This window comes from Xenopus laevis, chromosome 2S (genome assembly GCF_017654675.1).
Source record: "Xenopus laevis strain J_2021 chromosome 2S, Xenopus_laevis_v10.1, whole genome shotgun sequence".
Classification (NCBI taxonomy): domain Eukaryota; kingdom Metazoa; phylum Chordata; class Amphibia; order Anura; family Pipidae; genus Xenopus; species Xenopus laevis.
The window spans coordinates 65,903,098-65,925,324 of record NC_054374.1 but is presented as its reverse complement, the minus strand read 5'-3'; the positions used below and the strand labels follow the sequence as shown (position 1 = coordinate 65,925,324).

The 22,227-nt window shown below is 42.2% G+C and overlaps 1 protein-coding gene and 1 long non-coding RNA gene across 2 annotated transcripts; both read right to left on the bottom strand.

Annotated features, from left to right (window-relative positions):
* Positions 1 to 3,276: 3,276 nt before the first annotated feature.
* LOC121400556 lies at positions 3,277 to 4,913 on the bottom strand. Its single transcript, XR_005965817.1, has 2 exons — positions 4,880 to 4,913; positions 3,277 to 3,793 (listed from the first exon to the last, which is right to left on the bottom strand). It is a non-coding gene; the product is annotated as an uncharacterized LOC121400556 (long non-coding RNA).
* Positions 4,914 to 5,346: 433 nt separating this feature from the next.
* srsf1.S (serine/arginine-rich splicing factor 1 S homeolog) lies at positions 5,347 to 20,426 on the bottom strand. The gene is made up of 6 exons (XM_041584729.1): positions 20,208 to 20,426; positions 11,194 to 11,270; positions 10,814 to 11,038; positions 8,123 to 8,364; positions 6,528 to 6,700; positions 5,347 to 6,293 (listed from the first exon to the last, which is right to left on the bottom strand). The coding sequence occupies exons 1-6, from the start codon at positions 20,424 to 20,426 to the stop codon at positions 6,099 to 6,101; spliced, it is 1,131 nt and encodes a 376-aa protein (XP_041440663.1). The 3' UTR covers positions 5,347 to 6,098.
* Positions 20,427 to 22,227: the final 1,801 nt, after the last annotated feature.

Sequence of the window (22,227 nt, the reverse complement as noted above, 5' to 3'; positions counted from 1 at the left end):
TTCGTACGTAGAGTGATATCTTCATCCGACGAAAGACGCTTGTGGAGCTCTACCCATAGGCTATGAACATATGAAGGTTTTTTTTTATGTTAAATGGGGGTAAGTAAACCCTTTTTCCCTAGACGTACTCCATGTCAGTACGTTACGGGATAGCCCCTCCTCCCTGCTCCAATTAGAAGGAACCTCCCCAAGCCTTTAAAAGGCCAACCACACCCACCTACCGGCGTCTTTTTTTTCCTTCTCTTATGCTCTTGGCTTTGTTCTCTGAACAAAGGCCTCAATCATTAGAAGCAAATTTTTGTTTTTCTCTTTTTATGCCTAGGAAAGCATTAGGCCTGCCCGGAAGGCGTCCTAGGGACAGGGGTTTTGGTCCATGGGACCTTTTTTCCCCACAGCACACTACCTCAGACCTGGAGTCTTCTGAACTTCAGCTTTTGAATCAGGTAAGGCACTGAGGTGCAATGTTTGCTACTCCTTGTCTGCCTGTATTTCAGTTGCCTTCCTGTATTGCTATCAAGAGCATTGGGTGGCAGGTGCTTGTCCCCCCCATTCGTGTGCCCTCCCGACCTGCCCAGAGGGCCTCCGGCGGCAGTGGTGTATGTGGCCCCTACACCCCATTTTTACGAATGGGCGAGGGAGGTGGCAGTTAATTTAGGCACTTATTTTGGGCCCATTTTATTTATTTATTTTTTCTTCAATTTCTCAATCCCCTAGTTAGTGGTTTTTTAGAATACAGGGCCGGCTGTTCTTCCACACCAGATAGGTAACTGATTGGACAGCAGATGGAGGCATCCTAGGAGCGTTAATTATTTTCCCTCTCTATGTCTGTGCCCTCTTGGAACACCAGCAGTTTTGGATCTTTCCTCCTCACAGTTACATACTGCAGTTGCTACTTGTCCTATTGCTTCGGCCGAAAATGTACTTGGCTCTTCTGAGCAGGATCATAGTCTTCCCTTAAGTGGGACGGTTGCAGTCATTACAGTAGAGGGTAATCTCTTACCACTTCCAGTCATTAATTTCATTGAGAATGAATTAAGGATATTTTATGTATCTGTCCTACAGGTTTGTCTAGCTTCAAATGGGAGGCTTGGAAGTATTTTTTTTGTCTGTTTTGACCATGTCTGTCACATTATTCCCTATGCTAGGGGATTACATTTACACCTGCTAAAAATTGTGTCTGAAACATTCGCACAGAGCTCAATGTCCAGGTAACTTCCAGATACAACACACCTATTATCCTGGTTTGTTCTCGGATTCACATTTCTGTGCCACTCCTGACACATATGACCCAGCATGACTCTAGTAGATCAGAGGCCCTTCTGACACTTACTGGAACATCCATAGGGTCCCTCCAGTTCCAAGGTCAGCCTCAACGATTAAATATGTAGTATAGTTGATTCCACATATAAGTGGGTCCCTTATGGGTAGAGAGAACACAGGTTTGTGGGTGACTATAAACATTTATCCAGGGCATATAATCTGCCTCCATAAATCTTGGAATTAGTCCTTTAGTTGCACGGTGGTTATTGGGATCTGTAACCTTAGGGGTATTCAGTTATACCTCTGAGTACTAGGTTGGGTCAACCAACAGGGGCTCTTTCTTAGGTACTGTAGTTGCTCAACTCTTTACAGTTAATTGAGTCTGACTCATCACAGGACTTTACACAGGGTAAGGAATTCTAATCCCAATTATTTTCTCAGGTGCCCTTGTCTCCGAGCTATAGGATCTGCTTTCTTTCAGTACAGTCCTGACTAACATGCATTCTGATATGAAGATATTTATGGTACTGGCCTTGGGTACCTCAGGGTACATTGGATATCCTACATTTATGGATATATCCTAAGCAGATCATTTCTATATTGTGTCTGTTTTGGGTTCTTACTCCTACCAAGTGTTTCTTACAGGTACCTTGCAATTTGCACTGAAATTAGACATACATGTGATGAATGCTTTTTGGTGAGTAGGAGAGTAAGTATTTCAGCTTGCTGAACTCGCCTTTTACAGGACTGTCTTCCTCTCTCTCTCTTCTGGAGGGTGAAGTGGTGGTTAGTGAGCTAACTTGTTCCTCACTCTCAGTGGGCTAACATCTCTCTCTCTTTCTCTATAGTATAGACTATACTATAGCTCTATTCTTAGCCTGGTGAACTTATTCTGGGGTTTTCACCTGGACTCTCTATATTAAGGTAAGGAGTTTGCATGATGGTGGACTATCTAGTCAGAAATACTCCTTTCCTTATTACAGTTTCTTCTTAAAGCATATTCCCTCCCATGGGATAACGTTAACTTGCTATGTCCCGTAACGTACTGACATGGAGTACGTCTAGGGAAAAAGGAAGATTATTTCATACTTACCGAGATCTTCCTTTCCTAGACGTACTCCATGTCAGTACACCCGCCCTTTCTTTTCCGGTAATTTAAGAGCTTGTTACAAAGACGCCGGTAGGTGGGTGTGGTTGGCCTTTTAAAGGCTTGGGGAGGTTCCTTCTAATTGGAGCAGGGAGGAGGGGCTATCCCGTAACGTACTGACATGGAGTACGTCTAGGAAAGGAAGATCTCGGTAAGTATGAAATAATCTTCCTTTTAGTAAGCATAGTTCAATTGCCAGACCCCAGTTCTCCACCATCCCTGTTCTTGGGCAGATTGGGAACTGTTCAGCATGATTGGCGTATCATTTCCTATCCCTGGCAATACTCAGGAGTGCAGTTGAGTCATTTTAAAATATTAGGAGTGGGTGTGTAGATATACTATTATACATGGGGGTCACAAGGAGGGATTTTTACTGGCAGGCTTGTCTTTTCTCCACCCAAACTATTTAATCCAACCCCATGGATTTCTTGGCTTGGGTGAACGTTTTGGTTGCAGAAAAAAACCAAAAAAAAAAAAAAACAGTTGTACTGCCAAATAGTGATGTGCGGGTTGAGAATTTCTCGAACCACGGGTAAAGCCGCCGGCCTCTGGTCGGCTCGCACATCTCTAGAGCCTAGTCAGTCCAGTTAGGGGCCAATCACAGCCCTTTTTGGCAACCCCAGGGAGTGTTTCAATGCTTGTATTTCCCCAACTCTTTCCACTTGACTATGGCTCACAGGTAAAAGGTTGGTGACCCCTGTTTTTAGGATATTTTTAACACTTGACAAGAATGCACAGTTTAACAGATGACCGAGGTTGTTGGTATCTCACAAAATTAAACTCTCCCTTTATAAAAACAGGGATTTTTCCCACTTAAAGTGGTAATGACAAACAAGAATGGAAGAGTGGAACACATTTACACACACGCATTTTACTTATCCATTTATTTTCGTTTCAAAAATCAAATAAAATGCAGCCAATTAGGAAGGGGGGGAGGGGATGTCTACAATTTTTTTTTTAAAACTCCCATTTGCTAAAATTTAGATGTTAAGAATGGATCAATTTATAGCCCACCCATTAGCCCTTTAAGTTTACCATCTATTCGTGTGGTATCCTTCCCAGGAGATGGCTCCAGCGTGCCTCAGGTCTCCTCTTTGCTCTTAATACACAACAAAAAAAAAAAAAGGCAAGCGCCTTCTTGCATCCTAAGGGCTTCACTTGTAGGAAAAAAAATTCTATGGAATGGCCAATTGATGTGAAAAAAAAAAAAAAATTCCACATGAATGCTGTTTAGATGGGGCAGGAATCCACTCCTATGTTCCTTGTTATCTGATCCCGCTCCATGAATCCTGGTTATTCATCCTCCCTATCCTATTCATTCCTATGATTTGAATCCAATGATCCAGCTCCAGGATTAGGATCCAGTGAGCCCTCTCCAATCCAAACCTTTATAACCAGCAAAACCAAAAAAAGAGGTAGAGTTAGATAGTATTAAGACAAGTTCATGGGAGCGGACTAGTTATTCATGCAATCCTACAGGGAGCAGGACTGCACAATTAACTACACAGCTTCCCAAAACAAATTATCTATTGAATAATGTGGTAAAGGGATATATACACACACATACAGAACAGGCCCCATTTAAGCATCTAGCACACATCCACAATTTGTTATTCCCAACTAAATTAACTACTGTGCACAGTGTCAGATGCATAAAGGTTGCTCTGTCTGCAGGATTAGAGGTATAAGTCAGACCTGAAGTATTTGTTTGCATGAAGCTGATGGAGCTCAGCCCTGAAGCAGTTGCTTGAATACATACAATTAAGGTACATTTCATATTATGATATCTTTACCAACACCCACTAAAACAGTATAGGAGCAGCATCCTTTGATACATCTTTGTTAAAAGAAAGCAGTCCTGCCATGGCCCAAATAGATTAACAGATACCGAATGAAACAAGAACTTGGAGATCTTCTATATTGTTCTATATTATATATGCCAGAATTAAAGTCAAGAAAGGGTTCCATTAGAGGGCTTTGCGGTAAAAGCAACCCAAAAAAATCCCTCAGTCTAAAATATAGCCAACGATACACTTGTAAGCAATATTTTCCTCCACATCTAACAAACATATCTGGAAACCTACGCTAGAGAAGGCCGACTGGAGACATCCCACTGAACGATAGCTACCATTAGACAAGGGTCAAGCCAGCAAGTATAGGTATGTGTGGGCAACACATTTTTCAGCGGCATAATTTAACATTCCAGTTGCTACACAAATCTTCTGTTAGGGAGAGAATGGTTTGATTGTATGACAGCACTGGCTATTACAACACTCCAGCTGCATAACCTGAATGCACATTTAATTATATTTGTCTCCTCTGCCTTTTAAGAGCATTGGGTTGAATAATGATTGCTAAGAAATGTCTTTAGGGAGGATATACTCTTGCTCCCTCATCAAAATCCTAGTTATATCCATGGCGGGTTAAGGGAGTACTTTTTTTTTTTTTTTTTTTTTTTAATTAGAGGGTTACCTGTTCAGATGGCTCATTCTACATTAGCCGTTTCATAAAATAAAAAAAAAAATCAGTACCATATCAACTTCAGTCATTGTGGGGAGCACTACAACAAGATTAGGCATTACAAAGTTGGACTTTATAGAGTCCTGTTAAGTGTGTTTTGATCCCTTGTTGTACATCTACAGGTACATTTTTTTCCACCAAGCATGCAAGTTAAAACTTTATGTATTAAAATGTTTATAAAGGCCAATTTGACCCACAGAAGGACTGCCCATTTTACAGTGGATGAAGTTTTATTGAAAGGTATCACATAAGAAAGTAAGCATGTTGGTATGTAGTTGCTATGCATAAGCTAGGATTACTCCCGTCACAAGCAGCAACTGCACCCATGTAAACGTCAGCATATATCTGCAAAGCTCAGTCTGCAATGGGTATAGGCTGAAAAAAAGTGTATCCCTCCCACAGCAATTTACACCAACATCTGAGTTCATTTGAATTTTAATGTGAGAATTAAAACAAGAGCAAATGTTTAGAACTACAGAGGACATGCATGTTTAGCAGTATTGATATTATACTCTACCTAGTAGAATGAGGCCCACAAGACATTCACATGTATTGTGGCAATACCCCTACAGACAGGAATAGAAAAAGACTATGTTCTATAAGCACAGTACTAAATTTATAAAACAGGTTCACAGCATCACTAATGATTATTTGTTCTCTTAAAACAAGAATTTTCAGCATAAGGTCAATACTGCCAATTTTGTCTAACAGTAGCACTTGGAGTCATACCATGGCCTCCCAATTTGATCTGATCCTCCTCAAGCCTCCATTTGACACTCCTAAAATGATTGAAATGTCCTCCACAATCCTTTAATCCATCTCTTCAGCTATGTCTACAGAAAGACACATGAAAAGGCATGGTAAAACAAGAATTCCCCCAGAAAAAAAAAAAATTATATATAATGTATGGTAATCAGCCGCCAAAACCCACAGTGCCATAACCATAATAAACACCAGCTGGTGCCTCTGAAGAGTGGCTAAACTGGAAGAATCTAGAGCTGTTAAAATACAGTGTCAGGCATTAGGGCATTAAGGAGCCGGTCTGATGGCAATACTACACAAAGGAGTCAAAACTCACAAAATTGAATAAAACAGTGACTTAAAAAAAATGAAAGTAAAGAAAAAACTGTATACAACATGGGGGTCTACAAAAAAGCATCACGTGTTTCATTTATGTACGAGAGCGAGATCTGCTGTGACGGGGAGAGTAACGTGGAGAACCACGGCTTCGTCTTGGAGAGTAACTTCGGCTGCGGCTGTTGCTTCTACTACGGCTCCTGCTACGACTGCGGCTGCGTGACCGCGATCTTCCATAGCTGGGGCTTCTTGGACCATCTACCTTTACACGAATGTAGGCAGTCTCTCCCTATCAATGAGAGAATTTGGATTTCAACAAGGTAGTTTACCAGAATTTATCAGGTACATAAAAGTGTGACAAATATGCCTAACAAATATGGCACATCAATCTGCGAAAATGTAACATTCCCATATATTTGTGGTATTATATATTTAGGGAGAATCGCTTTATTGCCTTCAGCAGTTATGCAGATAAAATCAGTAACCCCCAACAGGTAGAGTTTTTAAACTAATTAGTACCTACCTCATGAGACCTAAATTTAGTGTTATCCAGCTTCCGTACTGCATAAGTCATATCTTCCTTCCTCACAAACTCCACAACTCCAGTACCATCTCGGAACACATCGGCATAACATACATCACCTGCTTCACGCATGTGATCCTTTAAATCCTGCCAGCTGCCACTTGGAGGCAACCCTAGTTATAGAATGTTATGAAAGACCATCAGATTTTACAGCATAAAAATGCAGAGTTATAGAAAACGAAACCATTCTGATGGAGAATAAGTATTTTCTTTTAGTATATTCCAAAAACAACACATTTGGCACTAGAAATGTATCAACTTTAAAGGGATCCTGTCATCGGAAAACATGTTTTTTCCAGCTGCCCCAAGTCATGTGACTTGTGCCTTCACTTTAGGAGAGAAATGCTTTCTGGCAGGCTGCTGTTTTTCCTTCTCAATGTAACTGAATGTGTCTCAGTGAGACATGGGTTTTTACTATTGAGTGTTGTTCTTAGATCTACCAGACAGCTGTTATCTTGTGTTAGGGAGCTGTTATCTGGTTACCTTCCCATTGTTCTTTTGTTTGGCTGCCGAGGAGGAAAAGGGAGGGGGGTGATATCACTCCAACTTGCAGTACAGCAATAAAGAGTGATTGAAGTTTATCAGAGCACAAGTCACATGACTTGGGGCAGCTGGGAAATTGACAATATGTCTAGCCCCATGTAAGATTTCAAAATTGAATATAAAAAAAAAATCTGTTTGCTCTTTAGAGAAATGGTTTACAGTGCAGAATTCTGCTGGAGCAGCAATATTAACAGATACGTTGAAAATTATTTTTTTTTCCCATGACAGTAACCCTTTAATGTGTTACATTTCTACCTGCAGCAGTCATATAGACTGGTTTTGCAGCAACACATTGCACTAAGACTGCCACATGGTCTGAATGAGCACTGCTTACTGGGTAAAACCACCTCACAAATACCTTGTTCTAATCCTTCCATTGGGCTTTTGTAACATACCCCTCCCTAAATTCAGCTACAGAAAAATGACCAACATGGGTTTATATGCACTCCGTTTTTAACATTAATTTGCTGCAATGTTCCAGATTCGAGTTGAAGGTTGGTAGCAATATGTGCAAGTTACCAGAATCTAGATAGCCCTGTTGTGAGCAACCAGACAGGGCCATTTGAGACATTATAGTATATAACCCACCTTCATTCACTTCGTTGTAACTAAGAGTAGGCATTCATGGAGAGGGATTATGCAAGCATTATGATCCAATTATCTACTGGGCAAGGACCAAACATGGTGTGGCTTCAATTTCCCAGTTTATTTCTAGAAACTAAGTACATACTGATAAAACCTACAGGCATAAGAGTATGTTCAGCACAAGCCCTTTTCACTTAACTTATGCTGAAGTGGGTATACTAGTAGCTATGTTTGCATACAATAATGGTCTGATATCCACTAGTACAGTATGCACAATATCCTAATATTCCCATAATTCCGTATAAGAGTGGAGGAAAGCAGCTTCACCCAAAACACTTACAATATCTTAGAACTCATTTCCAATGTGCTTATTATAGCATAAAGTTGCTAGTTGGAAATACTCTTACCTGACACAACCACTCTGTATTCTGAACGTCTTGATGGTGGTCCGTATCTCCCTCGTGGAGCTCCCCCACCGCCTCCACCACCACCACCTCCTCCGCCGCCACCACCACCACCACCACCTCCTCCGCCACCACCACCACCGCCTCTGCCTCCAGCGCCTCTGCCACTTCTTGGAAACTCAACACGCAAGCGATAGCCATCATAATCATAGCCATCTCTACCATAGACAGCATCTTCTGCATCCCTAAGAGAAACCAAGGTAAGAAATTATTTACTTCAAAAGTATAAAGTAGGAAAAAAGGGCATTGACCCAAGGAGACTACCACTGGTGTTTGCTACTCCTATTGACTTGACTGCAAAGTCACACACTAGAAAAAAAAAAGTGATGCCAGAGTTAGGAGATAAATTGTCTGGAAGCCAGCTACCTAGAAAGCTCAGAATGTTGGAAAGGCAAATTTAAAAAAAAATCAAAAGGTTCCACTCCAAACTCACATTCCCATAGCCGCTCTCATGTGTATAATCTAGGGATGCACCAAATATATTTTTTGGATTCGGCCGAACCCTTCTCAAAAGATTCTGCCGAATACCGAACCCAAATTTGAATATGCAAATTAAGGGAAACATTTTCTACTTCCTTGTTTTCTGGCAAAAAGTCATGTGATTTCCCTTCCCACCCCTAATTTGCATAAGCAAATTTTGATTCGGATTAGTTCGGCCAGGCAGAAGGATTTGGCCAGAATCCTGCTGAAAAAGGCCGAATCCTGAATTCGGTGCATCCCTAGCATAACCGGGTGCTCTGTCCACAGCATCTCCACTGTCAACATGTACCAAAAAACAAAAGAGGACGGCACTCCGGTAAAAAAGGAAGGTTTATTGCAGTGTCCTGCAGATATCAATTGCCCAAAGCGTTTCTGGAGTTAATCCCTTAATCATAGGCTTACGGTGGACATACACAGAGATCCACTCGTTTAGCGATGTCACCAAACAAGCGGATCTCTCTCCGATATGCCCACCTTGAGGTGGGCAATATCGGGCTGCTCCGCTCGTGGGCCCTAGGGCCCAAAGTTGGATCCTAACGAATGGGAGTCAGATCGCGGGACTGCATCAACGAACAGATGCGGCCGCGATCCTACGGGATTTTTTGTCCCATTCGATCGAGATCTGGCCGACTTTCGTCCAGATCTCGATCGGGGAAGCCCGTCTGGGGCCCCATACGCAGGCCAATAAGCTGTCGACTTGGTCTGTCGGCAGCTTTTATCAGCCCGTGCATGACCACCATTACCATTATTAAGGGACTGACTCCCAAAATGTGTTGGGTAATGGATATCTGCAGGACACTGTACTAAATGTGCCTTTTTACACAGAGTGCCGTCCTTCTTACAAAGCCCACGATTAAAGGAGCAGTAACACCAAAAAATGAAAGTCTTTCTAAGTAATGAAAATATAATGTATTGACCTGCTGCACTGGTAAAACTTTGCTGCAGAAAGACTATAATAGTTTATATAAACAAGCTGCTGTGTAACCATGGGGGCAGCCATTCAAACTTGAAAAAGGAGAAAAGGCACAGGATACACAACAGATAAGATCTGTAGTATACAATGGGGTGTCTCTACTGTGTATCCTGTGCTTGAATGGCTGCCCCCATAGCTACACAGTAGTTTGTTTATATAAACTATAGTCCTGTTTCTGAAACAAACACCTGTTTTAGTAGTGCCGGACAACAGTACATTATACGGTCATTCCTTTAAAACACTAATTTTTTGGTGTTACTGTTCCTTTAAGGTATTGACTCCCGAAACTCGTTAGGCAAATGATATCTGCAGTACACTGCGATAAACCTGCCTTTTTACCGGAGTGCCGTCCTTCTTCCATATGTCTTCCATAAACTCCCTTTAAATCAATACATTAAAAATCCCCATAATAATAAATAGTACTATATAACGCTGACTAAGATGCATGGCTCCATTAGTGACAAACACTCCTATTAGTTTTAACTTTAAGCTTCCAAGAGAAAAGTCTTTCAGCAAAAAAAAGTGCACATAAAGCATACACTTTGCTTTTACACAACGCCATGCATTAAGATATCCACCCAGTAATCATATTGCCCAGTCTCTTCATGAGGTGGCTTATATATAAACTGTAAATTTAATAAATACACTAAACAAGCCGCATGGCTGAAAGCAAAGACATCAGGCAGTGGTTATAAAGCCAACAAACACTGGGAGGTAGTTATGTAGAAACGCACGTTTGGGTGCTATAATGCCCGTCTCCAGCACACTAATAAGCATGGTCTCAGGGCCGCAGAACAAAGAGCGGAAGTGTAATTCGGTGCTATACATTTGGCGCTGTTGCTACCAAGGCGATAATAACTAAGGATTTACACGTGCAAATGGCTATACACAGCGGCTGCGTGGTGGCGCCCATCCATAGGGGAGATAACCAAATACACCAATTCGCAGAATTCAAAAGGAATTAAGTCATGAGGCACTGCCTGCACTACCGCCAGGTCTACCAGTTTCCCCCTCAACGCCAGGTTTCGCCCTAACCCCCCTAAAAATATTCTATACAAATACATACGCGGCGTTTTCACCTTTAAACTAAGTCCCCCCCCAGGTTGCAAGTGCAGTTATCCAGATGCTGAACCCATCGATAAGCCTAGGCAAAACCGTTTAGATGGGGGGGGGGGGGTTACCTTGGGTCCTCGAATTCCACAAAGGCGAATGGTGGCCCCCCTCTGCGGTTCTTTAGATCTATATCGCGGATAGCTCCATACTTGTAGAAAACGTCCTCGATGTCCTTGGTACGGATATCAGGCGGGAGATTGCCCACATAAATGCGGCAGTCGTTGTTTCCCGCCGGTCCCCTGATCACGCCGCCCCCTGACGTATCCAGCTTGATGGATTTAAAGGGAGACGGACTGCGAAGAAAAAGAAGGGTGATAGAAGCCAAGCAGTGTTTCGATGCGCGACTCAGAGCTGGCACAAGATGGCGGAGGTTACTTCCTATCTTGCCTTGTCCGCGCAAGGATACTAAAAACTTGCTGTGATTCGACCCCAACAAAAGTAATCTTACGCCAAGAGAAGGTAGATCCTTTCGTTCCTAAGTCTTCTCGAAAGTAATGATTTCTCTCCTCTGCACCAACGACCGCCCTAAATAAGATCCGATTCACCTAGCTTATATTTATACAGAAACCTGAGCTCAACCTGCTTCTCTTTACGAGATAGGAGGGCTTTCTAGCCTCTGTGCGTGACGCCACGTCCGGTCAGAAAATGCGCGCACCGAGTGGGGGAGGGCTAAGGGCGTCGTTTGAAAAATGTTTGCTGCTTGGTGATTTTTGTGCCACAGAAACTTGGCCGGAGGCTATGTTTTAATATGCCTCGCGATTTCTCACGAACGCAAAACTAAGGGTAAGGCCACACTAAGCGATAGCGCGGCGATTTGACTCGCCGCGACTTTTCGCCGCGACTTTTAAACGGCAATCGCTGGCGAAACTTTGGCGCTGGCGTCTATGGGGAATCGCTGCGTAAAAACACACGCAGCGATCTTTTTTCTATTGTTGCTCGAAATCGCCTCGCTAGGCGATTTCGAGCGACAATAGAAAAAAGATCGCCGCGTGTGTTTTTACGCTGGCGATTTTGCGCGATTCCCCATAGACGCCAGCGCCAAAGTTTCGCCAGCGATTGCGGATTAAAAGTCGCGGCGAAAAGTCGCCGCAAGTCAAATCGCCGCGCTATCGCTTAGTGTGGCCTTACCCTTAAATCTTTGCCTACACTAGTGTACCAACTAAACAGCACTGCAGTCATTTATCTTGTAACTGCTCCCAGGAAAATATTGCAATCTTGGCGAGAGTTCCTTGATTAGTACACTTCCAATGTTGCGCGCACTCAAAAGAGTTTCTCGCGCCTTTCTGTGTAATGATGATCAATACATGTTTGTGTTATGTTAGTCCAGCTTGTTTAGAGGTATTAAAGAAGTACATAAAGCCAGTGGTGGAACGACCTGGGCATACCTCCCAACTGTCCCTTTTTCGGAGGGACAATCCCTCTTTTGACAGCTCAACCCGCAGTCCCTCATTTGTACTGGAAAGTCCCTCTTTTCTCTGCACTGAACAGCCAGAAAAAGAAACAAAGTTTCTCTCTTAATTGGCTTTTAGCAGCAAGCCCAGAACAGCTAACAGGTGCAAATAAGATACTTTGTAACAATTTTGAGACACAAAAACACAGTTTAGATAAGGAGAAATATTTTCAAACTTTAATAACCTGCCAAATTTTGTAAAACGAACATGGTAATTAGGGGGTGTGGCCACAAAAAGGGATGTGGTCAAAAATTGCTGCGCTACGTGCGGAAAATTTTTTTTGTCCCTCTTTTTACTTCCAAAATGTTGGGAGGTATGCCTGGGGAGCAGGGGTGTAATTGTACCAGGGCCCATACCCCCTGCAAGCACTGTTGGACTCGGTTGCCAATGGCCAACCAGAAAACCTTAGGCTGAGGGCACACTTTCCAATCTATTATATCCCCTCTCTTCACTCAACCTCTTTATTCTCCTAGTCTCTTTTCTCTACATACTATACTCTATTCTTCCGTTATTAAGTATCTTTGTTGCCATAGAGAATGACTATGAAATAGGCCAAATGGATTGAAGCAAGAGGTCCATTGACACCTGGGCCCACCGGGAGTTTTCCTGGTATCGCTGTGGGCCAGTCTGACACTGCCTGCAAGCCCGCCAGAAGTATGTGGGAGCGAAAAAAACACTTCCGGAGGGGGAACGGTTGCATGGTCTGCACCGTAGTTACGTTACTGCATAAAGCACTAGCATATTTTAATCAAAATTTGAAGTTGGAGATCACCACAGTCCTCTAGAGTGACATTCCGCCACTCTCCATTCATTTCAATGAAATTTGTAAAAGAGCATTTATCAATGGGTGAAAGTGAAAGTTTATCCTTTGATAAATAAGCTTTTAAAAGTTGCGGAATTTCACTCTAGAGGACTGTAGTGATCTCTAACTTTACTTTTTTGAAAAAATATACCCCTTAGAACCATGGTGATGCACTCAATGTTGTAATGAACCAGCTACCCGAAGAGGGGCCCTGGTTATGGTTGCCACCAGGCCGGTATTTTGCCAGCCTGGCCGGTAAAAATAATGGTTGATCCCAATGTTATTAATAGGTAAAAAAGATAAATATATAGGAAGGACGGTATTTTTTTTCAAGAAAAGGTGGCAACCCTAGCCCTGGTGCAGGCGGCCCCACACACACACTGGGTGCATATTTGTGTTATGTTAGTCCATCTTAAAGAGGAATTAAAGAAGTACATAAAGCACTTAGAACCATAGTGATACACTAGGAGACTAGGATACAGAGGGATCAGAGGGCACCATTCACAAGAGCTTAAATCTAAAAGGTTAGGGTACATTTGAAACATATGAATGTGGAAACAATTGGTGATTGGTGATTTATGATGTTAATGACTAATCAATATAGAAAGATACATTATACAAATGGAGCCAATGGGAGATGACAAACACCAGAAATCTGTTAATATTTTATATGGGAGGATTAGAGGCTACCGGGAAGTGCTGTATATTGATAATGTCAAATCCTGCAATTCTCCTAGATGACACTTCTACATTGGTGTCCAGTAGAACTGAACTCGTGGCTTCAGGACTTCAACTTGGGCTACTTTCGTAGCTTCAGGTCTTTTCACGGCTTCAGGACATCAACTTTGGCTTCTTTCGTAGTTTCGGGACTTCAACTTTAGTTCCTTTTGTGGCTTTAGGTCTTGTCGCAGCTTCAGGACTTCAACTTCGGCTCCTTTCATAGCTTTGGGTCTTTTTGCAGCTTCAGGACTTCATCTTTGGCTCCTTTCGTAGCTTTGGGTCTTTCAGCGGCTTTGGGACTTCGGCTCCTTTCGTGGCTTTGGGTCTTTTTGCGGCTTCCGGACTTTGGCTCTTCTGGACTTCAACTCTTCGGGACCTCGGCTCCTTTCATGGCTTTGGGTATTTTCATGGCTTCAGCTTTTCTGGACTTCAACTCTTCGGGAAGCTGTTTTGTAGCTGTCAAGGGGGGCCCTTTAGGCCCGGTACAGCAGTACCTCCTGTGCTCCCCTGATGGGGGCCCTGACTGACATAAAGGAAGTCTTGAATTCCTTTGGCAAGGCATAAACAAAGACTTGTTGAAACTACAGTATACACAAACCTTGCAATAGGATGCAAAGCCACCTCTAGACTATATCCTTCCATGATAATTTTGAAGACCAAGGGACTGGCAATCATGTTCAAGCCTAAAAACAAGAGCAACAGCCACTGACCAAAAGAAAGACCCAAGCTTGAAAACATATTTTTGTCCCTTTTCTATGGTTTGCCTTATTTTCTTTGAGGGAAAAAGCATATGCTTCCTACAGAACAGGATGAATAACACTGTGTGTGTGTGGGAGCTACATTCAGTTGTTGTCCTTGGAGTCATGGCTCTTTATTTCTGCCTGAGGAAAGCAAATTTATTTACCCTGATCTATTCTGCAAACCTGCTTTGCCAGATGGCTCATATAGCCTTTTGCAAAAAAGGGTTTAAATCACAGGTAAATCATCTTTTGCTGAAATATATTATTGCAGGTGTATTTTACGTGTATAAAATAAGGTTTATGCCACACTGGACTGTTTCTTGGACAATGTACATGCACAGAGTTCATATATGTTCTCTTCTGTGTCTTCATCTGGAGCAACTGTGATGGCCCGGGTGCAGTCACACGGTTCTGATTTTAGCTCTGTAGCACCAGTATGCATTTCGCTACTGAAAACTGTTCTGTGTGTCTGCACTTGGCCTGGTGCAATGTCTCTGTGTGCAGATACAGAACAAAGCATATATGAACAGGGGGGGCTGTTTCTCGGCCTACACTTATATGCACACTGAGAAACAGCCCTTCTCTCCGTCTTCTGAATATTAAATCAGCTCTGCATTTAAAAGAACATTTTACACACACAAGCGGAAATGCAGTGCTGATTTCAGGGCATCTGCTTCCCTCCGCCTTACTAATATTCGTTAGTTGGAGAGAAACGGAATAACCACTAGTGTGCCCCTAGCCTAAGGTATACAAATGCAAATATCATTTACTCAGTCAGTGTCCTACTTACCACTTAAACAATTCAATTATCATATGACAGGATTAGACTTAATTAGCATATGTATTAATTTTAACAGGGTGTTAACATGGGGGCTTGTACAGAAATCACTGAAACTGAAACATTCCATCAATTCAGTTAGTTTCCCACTCGTTTCAATTTTACATTGCCCGTCTCCCACATGGCATGTCCCATGTAGCAACAGATAACATAGATTGTTGGGTATTTTACCGTCCTTGGCTGCAGGGGGCTTTGCAACTGCAAGGAGTTGTTGATTCAGCCTGTCTTCAAGTTAAAGTGTATAATGCAATGGTACTTTCTGTCCAGGGAAAGGTAGTGACTTTTTTTCATCTTAAATAGAGTGACATTGACTGCTTTCCAGACATTATTAAAATTATGATCATTAAACAGCAACTAATAAAAACCTGCAAGAGGCTCTCTAACTTTCTGAAGACACTAGAAATAATGTGAATAAAGACCATTTATTTTTCTACATTTAGAGGCACACTTATCAAGGTTCGGATTTCAATGCATATGAGTTTTTCTAAAACTCCCATAAACTCCCATGAACTCGAAATTTGACCACTCAAAATTTATTAATAAAATCAACTTTTTAAACCTTAAAGGGATACTGTCATTGGAAACATGTTTTTTTCAAAACGCATCAGTTAATAGTGCTACTCCAGCAGAATTCTGCACTGAAATCCATTTCTCAAAAGAGCAAACAGATTTTTTTAAATTCAATTTTGAAATCTGACATGGGGCTAGACATTTTGTCAATTTCCCAGCTACCACTGGTCATGTGACTTGGGCCTGCACTTTAGGAGAGAAATGCTTTCTGGCAGGCTGCTGCTGTTTCCTTCTCAATGTAACTTAATGTGTCTCAGTGGGACATGGGTTTTTACTATTGAGTGTTGTTCTTAGATCTACCAGACTGTTATCTTGTGTTAGGGAGCTGTTATCTGGTTACCTTCCCATTGTTCTTTGTTTGGTTGCTGGGGGGGGGGAGGGAGGGGGGTGATATCACTCCAACTTGCAGTACAGCAGTAAAGAGTGATTGAAGTTTATCAGAGCACAAGTCACATGACTTGGGGCAGCTGGGAAATTGACAATATGTCTAGCCCCATGTCAGATTTCAAAATTGAATATAAAAAGATCTGTTTGCTCTTTTGAGAAATGGATTTCAGTGCAGAATTCTGCTGGAGCAGCACTATTAACTGATTCATTTTGAAAAAAATTTTTTTCCCATGACAGTATCCCTTTAAAGGAATAGCATCGACCTGAAAACTCAAATCTTATTCAAATTTTAATTCTCTGAAACAAGCAAGGAAATAATAAAAAAATTATTAACAACGTGCTGATCGCACAGTTCTCTTTAACCCTTCCTTCAGATTCAGTTCTGTATTTGGCCAAATCTTTCACAAAGGATTCAGGGTTCGGTCAAGTCCCAATGTAGCGGATTCAGTGCATCCCTAGTAGATTCCTCCTGAATAAACAAAAAAAATAAAGTTAAAAAATATAGCTTACAAGGTTCTTTGACATCAAAATGTAAATGCTGAATGTGCATAAAAATATAATACACCCCCAACTGGCACTTAGTGTCCATATTTGTTTTAGACAATATGATATTTTACCACAGTAGTCTTGTATGCTGTATGGATGTGTGCTTGGATGTGTGTTTCAGAAAAACAATAAGGTTGTGTGGGCTCCTAAGTCTACTTTATAAGGACATAGCAAATAACCTAAAGTGATTTCTACCTGATGGGGCAGCAAATGTCGTGCATGCTGGTTATAGTGCATTTCTCTCTGAAATGGGTCATGTTCCAGACATTTTTCAGAAGAACAGCGTACTTTGATTAGATTGGAGAGGGGAAAACATATAAAGAATTGCAGAAATGATAGGCTGCTCAGCTAGAATGATTTCAAATGCTTTAAAATACAACCAAAACCTGGAAGACCACTCAAATAGATAGAAGAATAGACAAAATGGCAAAGACTCAGCCAATAATCAGCTCCAGGAGGATCAAAGGTGGTGTGAGTCCTGTTAAAATTAGAAGAAACCTATATGGCTATTGGCAAGAAGCCTCCCCCAAATTCATGCTGAAGAGGTTACAATTTGCCAAAGAACACACTGACTGGCCTAAAGTGAAATGGCACAACATTTTGTGGACTGATGAAAACATGTTGCCTTATGCCAAAGAGGAAATGCCCTTGAAATGGGTGTTTAAACAAGACAATGACCCCAAACACACCAATAAACGAGCAACATCTTGGTTCCAGACCAACAAGATTGACAGGCCCGGATTTGTGGAAAGGTCTAGGGCGGCAGGATTTTAGGGGGGCGGCATGCTGCCCAACCACACCCACATTGGTTCAAAAACACTGGGGATGGGCTGGAGATACAATCGTTTTTTAAATTTCCCATGCGCCAATCCCCATTTCTCCAGTCCAGATGATGAAAATTTGAAGGGGACAGGGGCGACAAACGGCAGTGGGCCTAGGTGCGCCCAGTATGTAAATTCAGCCCTAAAGATTGAGGTTATGAGTGGCCAGCCCAATCTCCGGACGTTATAATCCAATAGAAAACGTGTGGGGTGACATAAAAATGCTGTTTCTGAGTTAAAACCAAGAAATGCAGAATGACTATGAAGATTTTCATTCATCCAGGTCATGGTATATCTAGTATTGGTAAATCTAAAAACAACTGGACTTGCTGAGTAATCAATGAAGACATTTGAAGAGTTACAATGTGCCATTGTGATTGGATTAGTGGAAGAGTTTATATGCCGAGAACTTCCCACACCAGTCAGTTGAACTGAAGAAGCTGCTTGGATGAGTAGTGAAACGTCTCCATTGATTACTCAGCCAGTCCAGTTGTTTTTAGATTTTCCTATACTAGATAAGAAATGCAGAAGAATTGTGGAATGTAACAGGTGCCAGAAGCTGGTCGACTCCATGTAACACATATGTGCAGCACAGTGGCGTAACTAGATGTTGCTGGGCCCCACAGCAAATTAATTTTAGGGCCCCCAACATATCCAGTGTTTGTCCTGTTTTACCAATATATGTTCAAATTGCTCATCAATGAGAGCCTCATGGGGCCCCTGTACCTCCTGGGCCCCCCTGCAGCCACAGGGTCTGCTTCCTCTGTAGTTACGCCCCTGGTGCAGCAGTTCTCAAAAACACTGATTATACTAAATATTAGTTCAATTAAAGCAAAATCTTGAAACATTTTTCAGTTTATACAGTGAATGAGTTGGTAAATAAGAATGCAGGCACTGCTGTTTTTTTTTTTGAACAGCCTAATAGTCCCTCTTCTTCACTTCCTGTAAAGGTATTATACAAATTTTTCTTCATTGGAATAGAATGTGCAGTGTTCCTAATACATATGTATGTATGGAAATAAAAGCTATTATAATGATTTTGAGCTTTATATACTGTATATACCACTTTGCACTTTCAAGACGTTGCAGCGCACTCCAGAGTCAAATGATTGCTCAGGTTCGTGTTCGGCTAAAAGATCACTTTATTGATTACATCAGTTTAAAATTAAATGTTAGCTCATGGTCTGACACGTTTCGTAACTATGTAGTTCATCGGAGACGTGGGCATGCTCAGTTCCATCCCACAACTTATACCCACAAGGGGAACTCCCCTTCTCCTCACAGGGGTGAGCTAATTTACCTAATACACTAATTAGCAACATATGCAGAAAACCAGTATAAAAACATTCACTTTCATAAAATAACTGTATCGTTCATCTAACACTTCCAAAACTGCAAGATAGTTCCAATTAATTCAATCAACTGTTACATACATTTATATATTTCTCACTATGCTGTTACAATTTAAATAATTTCTGAACCATGTAAATATGTGTTGCTCTCTAAGATCCCATTTTCAGTTACAGATCGTGGATACAAGGTTTTTACTTAATCATTAAAAAAGGTTCCATTCGTTCATAAGGCGATCCATATATCATTTATTCTTATTTTCCAATTAATGCAATCCCTATTTCATTCCACAGAGCTATTAGATATGACATCTAATGTCAAATATAGAGTTCAATCCCTGCGGCTGCCTTGAGAAATGTCCCAAGAGGGACCGAAACGTTGGAGCACTGTGATGTGTGTAAAATAAAAAAAGACACTTGTTTCAGGCCCAGGAATGCTTTATTCCAAACTTTGAACTATATATATATATATATATATATATATATATATAATTAGCAAACAAACCGCACAACCAGGTCTTGCATAAAGTGTCAAAAACTTATTTTAATATCGACGTTTCGGCTCCAAACTTAAGCCGTCTTCAGGAAGTGAAAACTGCACACTTTACACACATATTTAAAAGCTAAAATGGCGCCAACAATCAAGTGATGACGTCATCACACCTCTGTGTTGTTATTAGTGATTGTGAATACACCGTGTGTGATCACAAATTGGTTAGGTTTAAAAAATAACATGTATAAAATACATAGTACAGTCTGAACAGAGACTTCATATATTTTTGTGCTGTACCACCGTGACACTTGTGTATTATAGTGCTGTTATCCAGTGTTCCCATGCCCAATATAAAACATAACATATCGCACATCTAGTGTGCTATGCTACCCATGCCCCCGGGGAAATATCGACAGAGCTCTTATCTACCTTATCGCCGTACTTATAGAACACATGTCACCGATCGTTTGCACAGGTAAGTCTTTAATCTACAGCTTCATCCGGGAGGAGTCTTTCCACCGTGAGTCAATGCCCGAGCAAGTCGTTAGTGGCTCTTCGAGAATCCTAGCCTGTGATTGGAGTGCGTGCGCCCATCAATCAACTCCCTCACTCGTCCGGTATTTGTTTCTCTTTCGTAGTAAGAGACGCCGGCTTTTGACAGTTGCGCCGATCAGCGTGTGACATGGTTTGCCAATAGGCGCCCATGTTCACGCCAACCTGGCGTCCATCAGGTAAACTCATATACTTCATCAATACCAAGCGTCCTCTCATCCCATCCATGACAATCCTCTTTGACAGTATAGGACACCGGTTTCTGACAGATGCACCGATCTGCGTGTATCCGGGCCGCCGATAGGCTCCCATGCTCACGCCCACCTGGCATCATTCGGGTATATCCATGTCCTCCCATCTTATCAAGCGCCCTCTCGATCCGTCCTAGGCGATCAGCGTGTAGCACAGGCATTCATATGAACACCAGTGCTCACGCCAATCGCCTAGTTGGAGGGGAGCTTCGTCCAGTCAATCACTCTCTATGGGACGTCCAACTTACGAGTAGAATTTGGAACCGTAGCTTGGCTTGGATTGATATCTCACTTCATCCTAGTCCATCCTGTTGTCTGTATTTGCTTACTCATGCACGGAGACATGTGTTGCTACTTACGGCCGACCGTCAATCGCAACCCTTCATGTTCCCTCAGGGGTATAGGGAGAAAGAAACCTGAAAAACAGTAAATATATTAATCAATCACCAAAAGCAATCCGCAACTTAACTTTAAACATAGTTATTGATGCGCTCATGAACTGAGTCCTCACAGACAATGTTTCCAAATAGTCACTGGTGGGGGAAGGGGATAAGTGTTGAACTCATAGAGTTGGCTACAAAGTGTCCGCATCCTGTTGATGCGCTCATGAACTGAGTCCCCACAGACAATGTTTCCAAATAGTCACTGGTGGGGGAAGGGGATAAGTGTTGAACTCATAGAGTTGGCTACAAAGTGTCCGCATCCTGTTGAAAAAAAATTATTGTAACAAGTATAGAGATACATAGTAAACCTGCCCCTTGAATCGTTATAGTCCATTCAAGGGGCAGGTTTACTATGTATCTCTATACTTGTTACAATAATTTTTTTTCAACAGGATGCGGACACTTTGTAGCCAACTCTATGAGTTCAACACTTATCCCCTTCCCCCACCAGTGACTATTTGGAAACATTGTCTGTGGGGACTCAGTTCATGAGCGCATCAATAACTATGTTTAAAGTTAAGTTGCGGATTGCTTTTGGTGATTGATTAATATATTTACTGTTTTTCAGGTTTCTTTCTCCCTATACCCCTGAGGGAACATGAAGGGTTGCGATTGACGGTCGGCCGTAAGTAGCAACACATGTCTCCGTGCATGAGTAAGCAAATACAGACAACAGGATGGACTAGGATGAAGTGAGATATCAATCCAAGCCAAGCTACGGTTCCAAATTCTACTCGTAAGTTGGACGTCCCATAGAGAGTGATTGACTGGACGAAGCTCCCCTCCAACTAGGCGATTGGCGTGAGCACTGGTGTTCATATGAATGCCTGTGCTACACGCTGATCGCCTAGGACGGATCGAGAGGGCGCTTGATAAGATGGGAGGACATGGATATACCCGAATGATGCCAGGTGGGCGTGAGCATGGGAGCCTATCGGCGGCCCGGATACACGCAGATCGGTGCATCTGTCAGAAACCGGTGTCCTATACTGTCAAAGAGGATTGTCATGGATGGGATGAGAGGACGCTTGGTATTGATGAAGTATATGAGTTTACCTGATGGACGCCAGGTTGGCGTGAACATGGGCGCCTATTGGCAAACCATGTCACACGCTGATCGGCGCAACTGTCAAAAGCCGGCGTCTCTTACTACGAAAGAGAAACAAATACCGGACGAGTGAGGGAGTTGATTGATGGGCGCACGCACTCCAATCACAGGCTAGGATTCTCGAAGAGCCACTAACGACTTGCTCGGGCATTGACTCACGGTGGAAAGACTCCTCCCGGATGAAGCTGTAGATTAAAGACTTACCTGTGCAAACGATCGGTGACATGTGTTCTATAAGTACGGCGATAAGGTAGATAAGAGCTCTGTCGATATTTCCCCGGGGGCATGGGTAGCATAGCACACTAGATGTGCGATATGTTATGTTTTATATTGGGCATGGGAACACTGGATAACAGCACTATAATACACAAGTGTCACGGTGGTACAGCACAAAAATATATGAAGTCTCTG